The sequence below is a fragment of the Microcaecilia unicolor genome, chromosome 5 (genome assembly GCF_901765095.1).
Source record: "Microcaecilia unicolor chromosome 5, aMicUni1.1, whole genome shotgun sequence".
In the NCBI taxonomy this organism is placed as follows: domain Eukaryota; kingdom Metazoa; phylum Chordata; class Amphibia; order Gymnophiona; family Siphonopidae; genus Microcaecilia; species Microcaecilia unicolor.
In genome coordinates, this window is record NC_044035.1 from 167,742,985 (window position 1) to 167,755,965 (window position 12,981).

The window sequence follows — 12,981 nt, forward strand, 5'->3', positions numbered from 1 at the left end:
TCACAGGGGCGTGTCAGCAGTGTACCGAAGGCGGGGTGGGGGCGTGGTTAACAGATGGGCGTCCTCGGCCGATAATGGAACAAGGAAGGGCGTCCCTCACAAACATTTGGTTGACTTTACTTGGTCCCTTTTTTTTCACGACCAAGCCTCGAAAAGGTGCCCGAACTGACCAGATGACCACCGGAGGGAATTGGGGATGACCTCCCCTTACTCCCCCAGTGGTCACCAACCCCCTCCCACCCTAAAAAAAATTGTAAAACGTTCTTTCCCAGCCTCTGTGCCAGCCTCAAATGTCATACCCAGCTGCATCACAGCAGTATGCAGGTCCCTGGAGCAGTTTTTAGTGGGTGCAGTGCACTTCAGGCAGGCGGACCCAGGCCCCCCCACCTGTTACATTTGTGATGGTAAATGTGAGCCCTTCAAAACCCACCTGAAACCCACTGTACCCACATCTAGGTGCCCCCCTTCACCCGTAAGGGCTATGGTAATGGTGTACGGTAGTGGGTTTTGGGGGGCTCAGCACACAAGGTAAGGGAGCTATGTTCCTGGCAGCAATTTATGAAGTCCACTGCAGTGCCCCCTAGGGTTCCCGGTTGGTGTCCTGGCATGTCAGGGGAACCAGTGCATTACAAATGCTGGCTCCTCCCATGACCAAATGGCTTGCATTTGGTCGTTTTTGACATGGACGTCTTTGGTTTTGAAAATCGCCAAAAATCAGAAACGTCTATGTCTAGGGATGGTGAAATTTAAGGATTTTGGACGTCCCTGACGGTATTTTCGAAACGAAAGATGGACGTCCATCTTGTTTCAAAAATACGGGTTTCCCCACCCCTGGATTTGGATGTTTTGCAAGGATATCCAAATAGCAACTTGGACGTCCCTTTCGAAAATGCCCCTCCACATCTTCCTGGTTCACCGAGGTTTCTTTCAGTTCCTATGCATTAATAAGCATATTTTCTTCTGCTAGCCACAGTGGCTGAGGAGCCAGGGGACCCGCTAGATTATTGCCTCCGGGGCTAAGCTGATAGGTAGGTAAATTGTAAGGGGGGCTGGGGAACCAGAGCTAGAGCCAGGAGGGAGGGGCACAAGGTTGGGTGGTGAGGGGGCATACCAAACATCCTTTCTGTGGTTTAGAACTAATGGAAGAGGAATGACTGCAGGGTGGAGATTGCTGGGTGCAAGGATGAAGCTTTGTAGAGAAGCAGAGTCTGGACACTGGGGAAGAAAGTCAGGACACAGAGGGCAGGAGGGGAGTAATGGGGGAGAGGGTTCAACAATGATACACTGGGGGAAGAGAGAGAGAGAGTAGACAGCAGAGGAGTTCTGACTACTTTAATGAGATGTACCCCATAGCATGTACTCGGAGACTCTCGTAATAGTTTATTCCTCTGTTATATAATTAAAAGCAGAGATTCAAAGGATCTTGCAGCAGCAGGAAAAGGAAGTTTTGGGCAGTGTGTCTGAAGTAAGTTGATTTTGTCTGCAGAATTTTTGAAAATCTGAAACAGATTTCTTGATGGCAAACGTAACAACTATGGTTTAACTCACAGGGACATCAATGCAGAAGAAAGAGAGACAGAAATAAACAAAGAGAAGTAGAAGGCAAGAGGAATAAAAGAGGCTGGATGAGATAGAGTAATCCAGTTGTTTGTGGGATTTCAAACACTACAAAATATGGGAATTTACATGCTACAGTGAAAGCATGAGATGTGAAAGTTTGTGAATTGCTCTGGCCATTCATTGGCGTAAAGATACAGGGAATAAGAAGGCAGGCCAACCCCTGTGAGAGATCAATCTTTGTAGTAAGAACATGGAATATAAGAAGCCAGGAAAGGTGTAGGACTTGTAGTTATACTGTAGTCCCTGGATTCTATAAAGGGTGCACAATTATCTGCACCCAAATCTGGGCACGATCCTGAGATGCGCACCCAACCTAATTGATTAACGAGGCAGTTAACATCAATAATTGGATGCTAGCAATCAACCCATTTCTGGCCAGTTAAATCACTTTGAATATTGTCCCCCTCATTACCATTGATTTTAATATGCTATGCAGCAGTGTGTGCTGGTGTCTAACGCATGGCTTTCCACAGTTTACTTCTGCATAAAACCCTTTTCTACATTGAGAATCCACAAAATTATGCGTAAACATCACATTAACTCTGAACAAGCATCTACGTAAGATTTCTGCATCAGCCCCATAGACTGTAAGGCCTCTGGGGACAGGAAAATACTTGCACTACCCAAGTGTAACTTACTTTGAGCTACAACTAAAAAAAGGCCTGATCTAAATCCAGAATCCCTTCCCTTACCATCCCTCTGTTTGGAAAATCTATTCCTATTGTAAAAATCCTTATGGCAAAGCCTTAAGAACAGTTTAAATGCTAGGGCATGTTAAGCTAAGCTAGGTCTTTTATACTTTTACCCTTTTACTCTCCTACAAGCCTTAAGAGTTGTACAGTAGATGCAGTGATGAGTTTCTGCCATGTTGTGCTAGGTGTCATGCCACCATGGCTCTGGTGCCTCCCAGTGGCTGTGAGGACAGAATTATCACGAGCTTCCTTGCTTCACTTTCACTACAGGATACTTGAACAGGATCTCACAAACTAAGGCTGACACAGACAGTTGCTAATACTACTACTGTATTTAACATGTTCATGTAAAGAAAAACCCAAAATTATCTTTTCTTCACAACTTTGGGGGTTTCCCATGACCAAACGTTCCAGTGATGCGTAAACATTACAGCAAAAGTATCTCTCCTTTACAATGTTAAACATATGCATCATAAATCTATCACGCTTTACATGATTCTTCCTTTCACCTGCAGCTATCGCTCAGTTTGCAGGCAATATAGTAGAAGGCTTTCTGATGTGGACCTCTACTATACTCCAGGCTAGCTTTCCAGTACCCTCTTCCTATCACCATGCAAGTTTCTTCCCCACTCCCCTCCAAATCTTCTGTTTAAGAAAGCTCTTTTTACTTACTCCAGCTCAAACCTGGTCCTGGAGGCACCCCAGGCAGTCAGGTTTTCAGGATATCCACAATGAATATTCATGACAGAGATTTGCATGCGAGTCTAACTCAGGGATGGACTGAGAGTGGTCTGGGCCCCCGGGCACTGAGGGTGGTCTGGGCCCCCCACCTAGCTGCTACCTGACACTCCCCTACTGCCCTGCTCTGCTGCACCCCCTATCTCCGCAGCTGACGCCCCCGCTGCCCCGGTTCTACACGAAGGACCCCTGGTGGTCTAGTGGTCTCTGTGGGAGGGGGGAGGAGCATGTTCTTTCCTGCCTGCTGCGCTGCTGCTATTCCCCCACCTTCCAGCACTGCCATGTTTTCAAAATGGCAGCCGAGACTTCTTGCGGTAGTCTCTCAGGTCTTGACAGTCTCGTGAGACTCCTCTCGTGAGACTTCCGCAGGGAGTCTCAGCCACCATTTTCAAAGTAGGGCGGTGCCGGGCAGGGGGAATAACGGCAGCACAACAAGCAAGAAAGAACATGTCTCCCCCCCCCCCCCCACCGCCAAGGCCACTAGATCACCAGCGGCATGCCTTAAAAGGTAGGACTGGGGAGGGCTGTAGTGTGTGGTGGGCATCTGGGCAGAGCCTCTCTGCCCCTGGGCACTGCCCGGTTGCCCAAATGGTCAGTCCGCCCCTGTCTAACTTACATAGCGTGTAAATGAAGGGTGTGTATGCATGGGTGGGACATCAGTGGACTCTCAGTTACACAAGTAACTTACAGAACACTGTACGTTATACACTTCCCTGCCACATTTACACACCCACAATTATGCCAGGTCCATAGCTGGTGTAACCGCAGGCGTGTAAATCCAAGGCGCACCAGTACCAGATTATGCTAATATTCTATAACGGAATCCAGGTGCCCATTATAGAATAGGGCTCCTACTGCGCATACTCTGAGCGCCTTAATGGGGGTGCTTACTTGTAGAACTGGGGAACATGGGGTGAAAGAAAGATAACTAGGTAAGAGGAAGCTGTTAGGTTTAGTGTGCAGGGGGAAAGAGGACTGGAAAAGAATATCGGTGGTGTTTTTGTGGGGGTGGAAGGTGTTAGCCCCCTCTTGTTTCCATGAGGGTTGGGAGCTGTTATGTTGGGGCTGCCATGCTTGGTGTTTTTGCTAGAATGGTTGATATGGTGTTGAGATTGCTGAGCCCCTCTTGTTGATTTTGTTGGCGTGAGCACTTTTGTGATGGGGTCCCGAGCTCCTCGTGTTGATTTTTATTGGAGTGGGATGTGATGTATTGGGGCTGCTGAGCCCCTCTTGTTGTTATTTTTGAAGTTGGCAGTGTTGAGTTAGGGCTGCCATGCTCCTTTTGTTGGGAGTAAATAAATGGTGGTTTGTTCAGGCCACCAAGCTTCCCATTGGTTTTTTAGCTCATTTACTGAATTCCCTAATGTCACTGCACAGCACTGCCACACAGGCCTAAACTAGGCCCATGCCTCTCTCTTGTCAACGCCAGAGCTCAGTGGGCCTTTCTTGCCACCACCGCTCAAACTAAGGTTTCTATCCTGCTACATGAAGAAAGCACTCAGCCTGTGCAGTGCCATCCAACTTTCTTACCCTCCTTCATGCACGTGCTGTTGACTCTTCATTCCTCGGTGTGGGAAGGAGTTGATTCTTCTTTACTGTGTGTTGCAGAGATGCCAAGTTACCCAGTTCCAGGCTGGAGATTGGGACCATTCTGGATGTCTGACTACCCCATCCTGTTGTATTTCAATGCAGGATCAGGCACTACACATGCCACGCTGTTTTGGAATTTAAGTTCAAAACCAGGACTGTCCCAAAATCTCCAGCCTGGAACTTGGCAACTTGGCATTTTTGGAGTTGGAGGGAGGAGTTGGAGAATTTCAAGCAAGCACACTAGTCTTGCTGCATTTACCTAAGTGGTATGTTTAAAAACAAAAAAAGAGAAGCTTTATGTGTGGGCTGGAAAAGTTAGCTCTCTTTGTTGGATCTAGCCCAAGAGCTGTAGTTTGGAGACCTCTGACTTTATTCATTAAGAATTAGCTATTCAGTAACAAGTCATCTTTTTCATTTCAATGGTCCGTGAATGGGCTACTTAGTTACACATGACTCGCCAAATCCTGGACGTTATATCGCCATGGTGACTCACAATCGCAACTAAAATATGCAAAATGCTCAGAAACACTATAAAAAGGAAAAACAAAATTAGATTATAATATATACCAATTTCTCAAAAACATTATGTAGAGCCATTGAATATAATACTCAAGAAGGCACCTACAAAAATTGGTTTGTATATTAGTAGTAACAGAAAACTCACAGATCTTACCTGAAGAGTTTTCCTGATATTCTGTAAAAATTCTTCTGAAATTTAGTATGTTAAATAGCATGTTCAAAGGAAGTGCAGAGGGCAAAAATGTTCCGTTTGTTTTTGGTTCATTTAGATTCTTTTCCCATTAATGCACATTAGAATTTTTTAATGCATGATAATCAACTTAACGCATCTTAAGTTAAAGAGTAGTGTGCATTAAATGGAAACTAATGAGTGCACTTCTTTAGCGTGTTCAGTTATTGATTCTGAGTTTCACAGGTTCAACAGTTGTAGAAACATTTTAAATAATTTATTGTCTTCATTTTGTTTCAATGCAATTTCTCTCTCTGGTTTTTTTTCAGGTCACCCATTCTCTCAGGAAGAGGATTTTGGGGCAGAGTGAGAACATGATCCACAGGCTGTGAAAGACAAGGGAGAAGAATCAAGGGCAGGTCCCATTTCAGGCACCTCAACGTCTTGGAATGCTTAGCTATGTAGAGGGATCTTCTGGATGTTCTAACCCTGTCTCCAGGACTTGGTTTTTCTACTCCTTGATTAGAAATACTGAATGATGATTTTCGATGATTCATAACCATGAACTCAGTGACTTCTTTAATAATTTCTTCAGTGCTGCTTTGCTGACACTGGGGGATGTCAGAGTGGATGAATCTCAGGACTCGGCAGCTGAACTTGAGAGAAGCCTGTTACCAAACTTACATGGAAAGTTGAAATGTGAACTAGTAGCCATGCAAGCCCCCCAGACAAGCTCGTAATCCTCCTAGGCCTCTATCATAAATTTGTTTAATACATCATGAATAAATTGTTAATTTCTAATTTATTCTTCTGTGCTTGCCAAAATATTTATGCAGCTGAGCTCTTGCTGTAAAATAAGTGTGCAAATCAAAACTTCTGTGAGTTCTCTGCACTGTATTCCTTGAATAGACTGGCTGCCTTCCATCATGAGTCAGAACAGTGGTTCTAGCCCTCGGCTAGTGGATTCTCCTCAACATGGCAGAACCAGCCCACTAAGCATGGAGAGCCCACAGCCAGAGCCGACGTGGATTGCAAATTCACTGTCCCCCTCCCGAAAAAGCCTCCTCCCTTCCCTGGGGTCTCCGCTGCCTGTGCTGGCCACAGCATGCCTTGATGGGGACTGGGAGAGCCGGGAAGAGCTGCGCCTGCGAGAGTTGGAGGAAGCACGAGCTCGGGCAGTGCAGATGGAGAAGACCATGCGGTGGTGGTCGGACTGCACAGCAAACTGGCGGGAGAAGTGGAGCAAGGTGCGAGCAGAGCGCAACAAGGCACGGGAGGAGGTGCGGCAGCTGAGGCAGAAGCTAGAGACCCTCACGAAGGAGCTGACTGGCATTAAACGAGAAAAGCAAGAGGTCTCCAATGAAAATGAGCAGTTGCGGCAGGAACTGGCTCAGCTGAGGGGAGATGAGAAGGAACTGGACAATCGAGTGACATCAGAGAAAGAGAATGAAGAATCACCAGAAGAGAAGTCTGTGAGAGGCACAGGGACTGACAAGATCTGCAAAAACAAGGTGACATAGGAGAGGGCAGAGGGAAATCAACAAAAGCAAAGCAGGGGGTGGGTAAAAAAGAAAAGGGCGGGAGCTAAATATCTGGTCAAAAAGAATCTACCATAGCATAACTACATGAAACTCAGGCTAAACTTTTAGAATAAAATTCAACTAGGCCCAATTTTGCTAGAAGGTTGGCAGGCAAATAGCAGCACTGGAGAGAGAAAATAGCCATCAGACATGGATATTGTATGATTGGAATTGCTGAGGCTGGGTGAGATCAGTTTCATGAATGAGCAATAATTAGTGCAAATTATATGCTATTCAGCAAAGTTAACACCCATAGAGGTTTCTGCCTTAAAATGAGACCAAATATCACCCAGTCCTCACTGGGGACAGGAGAGAACAAATGGATGGGGAAAGTTTTATGCACAGGAGTGGAGGAGTGGCCTAGTGGTTAGGGTGGTGGACTTTGGTCCTGAGGAACTGAGTTCGATTCCCGGCACAGGCAGCTCCTTGTGACTCTGGGCAAGTCACTTAACCCTCCATTGCCCCATGTAAGCCACATTGAGCCTGCCATGAGTGGGAAAGCGCAGGGTACAAATGTAACAGAAATAAATAGGAACAAGATTAAGATGCAAACAAGTGGAGTATATTATAAGCTATCCAGTATTAGGAGCACATAAAGATGTCCATATTTAGCCATGTGGTAAAAGTATAATTTAAATTAGACTTTTATAGACCACTTATTCTCAATCCGTCCAAAACCAATATAGCTTTTGGGATATCACATCTGGCCATGAAATACAATAAGGGGTCCTTTTACAAAGGCACGCTGAAAAATAGCTTGAGGTAGTGTAGGTGCGGGTTTTGGGCTCGCACCAATGCATTTTTTTAAAGTGCCTGTAAAAAAGGCATTTTTAAAATTTTTGACAAAAATGGACGTGTGGCAAAATGAAAATTGCTGCACTTCCATTTTGCGTCTGAGACCTTACTGCCAGCCATTGACCTAGCAGTAAAGACTCATGCGGTAATGACCTACATGTGCCAAATGCCACTTGGTGCGCGCATCCGTTACGCGTGCCCGAAAATAAAAAATATTTTTCAGACGTGTGTATCGGACGCAAGGCAAAAATGAAATTACCACAAGGGCCATGCAGTAGTCGGGCAGTACCTCCATTTTGGCACACGTAGACGCTTACGCAGCTTAGTAAAAGGGCCCCTAAACATTTTATAAAATCAAGAATTTATGAAAAAGAAAAGTTTTCAACAATATTCAAATTGAGTTGTAAGATCTCTCCTGCTTAATGGCCAAAGGAAGACTGTTCCAAAGCAGAGGCGTATCTGGACTCGGGCGGTGGGGGGGGGCAGAGCCAGAGGGAGGGGGCACATTTTAGCCCCCCCCCCACCGTCACCGATCCCCCCCCCCGCCATTACCGATCCCCCCGCCATTGCCAGACCCCCTCCTGCCACCACCACCAACGACTCTCTCCACCCCCCCTCCCGCCGCCAACCCTCCCCCGCTGTCGTCGCTTACCTTTGCTGGCGGGGGACCCCAACCCCCCGCCAGCCGAGGTCCTCTCTTCTGTTGCAGGCTGCAAGTTGCAAAGCTTCCTGTTCTTCTGAGTCTGACGTCCTGCACGTACAACGCACAGGACGTCAGACTCAGTTTCAAATTCTGAGTCTCACATCCTGCAGGACGTCAGACTTAGAAGAACGGGAAGCTTTGCAACTTGCAGCCTGCAATGGAAGAGATGACCTCGGCTGGCGGGGGTTGGGGTCCCCCGCCAGCAAAGATCGGCGACGGGTTGGCAGCGGGAGGGAGGGGAGGGTGGAGAGGGTCGGCGGTAGGGGGGTCCAGGCCAAAATCCGCACAGATGTTTTCAAACACTTGCACAAATAAAAATGTTTTCAACTTCCAACCAAATTGAAAACAATTCACCTCAGTCCTCATTGATACAAGAAGAGAGTTCCATGAAGAGGGGCCGTAACAGAAAAGGCAGTATTTTGTGTAAGCACTAATCGGGCCTCATGAATTGGTGGAACCCACAACTTATTTGGCTCAGTACATCTAAGAGAGTGCATCACTTGTGGTTGAATCAAACGACTAGCTAGGTATGCTGGGGTACCAGATTGTAAAGTCAAATGAACCATTCAGCAAATTTGAAAAATAATACATAAGAACATAAGAATTGCCATACTGGATCTGACCAAAGATTCGTCAAGCATAGTCTCCTGTTCGTCAAGCCAATCCAGGTCACAGGTTCCTGGTAGGATGCTGAAAAGAAAGGGGTCCTTTTACCAAGCTGCAGTAAAAGAGGGGCCTGTCCTGGCATCAGCTCGTGTGTTTGACGTGGCTGAGGCCCCCTTTTACCGCAGCGGGTAAAATGCTGTTTTTTGTTTTTTTTTTTAAAGAAATGGCCGTGCGGAATGTGAACCACTTGCCGTGCAGCCATTTTGGAGGGGAGCACTTACCACCACCCTTTGAAGTGGCGGTAAGGGCTCCCGTGCTAACCCGGCACTGCCTGATTACTGCCGGGTAAACACCGGCACTACAAAAATAAATTTTTTTTGTAGCGCTAGAAGTGGTGTGTGCTGGGGGTGGGAATTACCTCTGGGCTTCTGTGGTAGCCCTGCGCTGGACTTACCGCCACATAGTGAAAGACACCCTTAATAATATACGTTCAGCAATGCTATCTGTTTACATGGCGCTGCTGAATATACTTGTATAACCTGAACCATCTAAACTAAGCATTTCAAGTCATTTCTGCTATTTGTGTGGACCACTGAGACATGAGCAGGGCAATTCTATAAACATGCTAACAGTTACATGTTGATGTTGCTTGTAAATCATTAGAATAATCAAACACAGAATTATGTACAAAACTCCAGCAATAGAAGTATACAAAGCACGAAATAAGGTGTTAAAACACTTTTTAACAAGGAAGGAAAAAGCCTCAGACTCCCCGTCAATGATTGTTAAACATCGATATGGAGAATATTTACATCACAGGCTGAAAAATATTTACATCACAGGCTGAAAAAATTTCTAAATACCAAATTCAATTTTAATAAATGTCAAAAAAACTACATGTTAAGCAAAAAATGTGAAAAACAAAATATGTTTTCAAAAAACAGCATATGGCTTCAAAAATTTGAAATAATTGTCATGGTCCCACTGCCGGTGGCCAGCGTTTTGCAATTCGCAGCTTCAGGGATTCAGGGCTTCCACATTTGCATTCTGTTTGAACCATCTAGAAATGCAAATGTGGCGGTCCTGAATCCCTGGTGCAGAGAGGTGTGAAACACTGGTCACTGGGACTGTGACATTTATTTCAAATTTTTGAAGCGTAAGAGCTGTTTATTGAAAATATATTTGTTTTTCACATTTTTCACTTACTATGTAGTTTTTTTATTTTTTTTTATGTATGTTTATTATTTCACATAAACCAGTTCAATACAATATCCAATACTTCAACTTAATGTACAGTCAAAATGCGCTGTTGACAACAAATGCTACACAACCCCCCCCCCCAATCCCCCCGCTCCCTACCCCCCACCCACCCTCCCTCCAGGGTAACAGCAGTCGGGCTTAACAGTTCAAACCGAAGGAGTTCTCCACCTATCAAACAGATATCCCTTTCCATCCATATATATTGTCCACACCTTGAGAAATCTTACCATCTGTCCCCGCTTCACAGCTGTCATTTTAGCCATTAAACAACAGTAATCCACTTTTTTAAAGACTTGATCCAACGTAGGGATCGCTGTTTGTTTCCAATATCTAGCAATTAAAATACGTGCTGCTGTTACTACATGAGAGAGAATACCATGAAAATGAGCGACGTATACCCTCTACTGGTATGTTAAGTAAACAAAGCTCCGGGCTCGACGTAATTGCTATCCCCAGCTTAGTGTGGAGGTGTGATATTAAGTCTGTCCAGAACTGCTTTATGGTCGGGCAGTCCCACCATATGTGCCAGAATGTACCCCGGGCTCCACAGCCCCGCCAGCAAGTTGAGCCCTCCGTGTGAAATATGCGTGATATTCTGTGGGGGGTGAGGTACCACTGGTATAACATCTTGTACCCATTCTCCACCAGAGGTGTTGCCACAGAGAAATTCAGTAAAGTTTTATATATACAGGGCCATTTATCCCGCTCATAATGGACGGATAAAAGAGTCTCCCATTTATCAGTATATTGGGACAAGGGGGAAGATTGATGTAAGAGTGCTTTATAAATCCTGGATATGCCACCCCTCCCTGCCCCCGAGCCCATCGCCCATTCCAGTTCTGTTACTGTCAACAATAGCTCGTCTTTAGCCTTACGGTGCCTAAAATCCCTCACCTGCATATAATGAAAATGGTACTATGTAGTTTTTTTTAAATATTTAATATTTATGGCATTTATATCCCACAATATTCCCGCCCACAGGCAGGCTCAATGTGGCATACAATAGTCTATTAAGCAAACAATTGTACAAAATACAATAATCAAAGTCATAAGAGGGAAAGAGAAACAACTGAGGGGGGAAAGGGAGAGAGGAGAGGTAATAATTTGTCGCTGAGATAGCCGTGGTTCAGAAGGATGTGGCGCCAGGCGGGCTCTCGGCATATGCTCTACCAAAAAGGAAGGTCTTAAGTCGTCTCTTAAAGGTCTGATGATCTGGAGTGAATTTGATATTTTCAAGGTTTTTTTCAGCCTGCAACATAAATATTCACATGTCAATATTTAACATTCATAGGCGGGTAGTCTGAGGCTTTTTCCTTCCTTGATGAAAGGTGTTCCAAGACTTTGTTTCATGCTTTGTATATTTGTAAGTTTTGTAGTAATTCTCCATTTGATTTAACACTCCAGGTCTCCTATTTTTTGGATATTAATCATTAGAATGATGACATATATGTGTGAATGTGTTCACATACTTGCATCAAGTGCCAAAATTCCACATAAGTGCTATTGTGTAAATATGCAAATATCTTCCGTAACGTGTATTTGACAGACAGGCATATACATAGGCGGAATTCCCGGGATTCTATATATCACACTGAGATTTCCACGCAGAAATCAAACCGTATTCCATAACAATGTGCATAACTTAATAATTTATGCTAATTAGTGCTGATAATTGGATGTTAAGAACCAGTTATGAGCACTAATTGGCATTAATTAGAATTTATCCACACTACTTGCTAAGCATACTCTGTAATGTGCGTGTAAATATAAGTCACATAATTGTTAAAGAGGGTGTGGCTATGGGCAATGAATGGGCAGGTCGTGGGCATTAAAATCTATGCACATTGGTATAGAATACACCCGCTCCATGCCTGATTTAGGTGTTGGGATTTATGCCAGGTTTTACATGGCATAATTGACTGTGACTAAATTTGGTCACAAGGACCGGTGCTCAGTGTATTCTGTAAACCACGCAGAAATTTAGGCTTATTCTATAAAGTACGCCTAAATTAAAACGTACTTTATAGAATACACCTAAGCAAATTTCATTGTGGTGCCAAATTTTTAGGTGTGCTATATAGAATCTAGTCCAGTATGGGCATGATGCGCACACATATGCTTAACACACACATGCCAGCTGGCATGAATGCTTGCGCCTAACTTATAGACATGTATTTCACTTCTTATGCTACTATTTGATAAAGGAAAGTATTATTATTAATTTAGATTTTGCTCACACCTTTTTCAGTAGTAGCTCAAGATGAGTTACATTCAGGTACACTGGATATTTCTCTGTCCCAGGAGGGCTCACAATCTAAGTTTGTACCTGAGGTAATGGAGGGTTAAGTGACTTGCCCAAGATCAGAAGGAGTAGCAGTGGGATTTGAACCGGCCACCTCTGGATTGCAAGACCGGTGCTCTAACCACTAGGCCACTCCTCCTGGATGTAGGTGCCTACATCCAGTTAGAGAGTTACCCCATAACTTTTTTGGGGTGGCTTGAACACGTGACCAGTTAAGTGCTGATATGCTGATAAGATTAACCGCATAAATAGGACCACATAAAAGTCAATCCTGTCTTTCCTCCCTGTTTACTAAGCCACGCTAGTGGCTGCTATGCGCTAATGCCAACACAGCCCATTCACTTTGAATGGGCTGTGGCAGCACTGCCATGTGTCTTAGTAAACAGGGGTTTTAGGCAGTAACCTAT

The 12,981-nt window shown here is 44.8% G+C and overlaps 1 protein-coding gene across 1 annotated transcript in view; it reads left to right on the forward strand.

Annotated features, from left to right (window-relative positions):
- CCDC102A (coiled-coil domain containing 102A) overlaps positions 1–12,981 on the forward strand; it is a 131,714-nt gene that overhangs the window by 56,118 nt on the left and 62,615 nt on the right. Inside the window, 1 exon segment of the mRNA XM_030203569.1 lies at positions 5,658–6,839. Coding sequence (XP_030059429.1) covers positions 6,255–6,839 — 585 coding nt within the window. The 5' untranslated portion in view covers positions 5,658–6,254.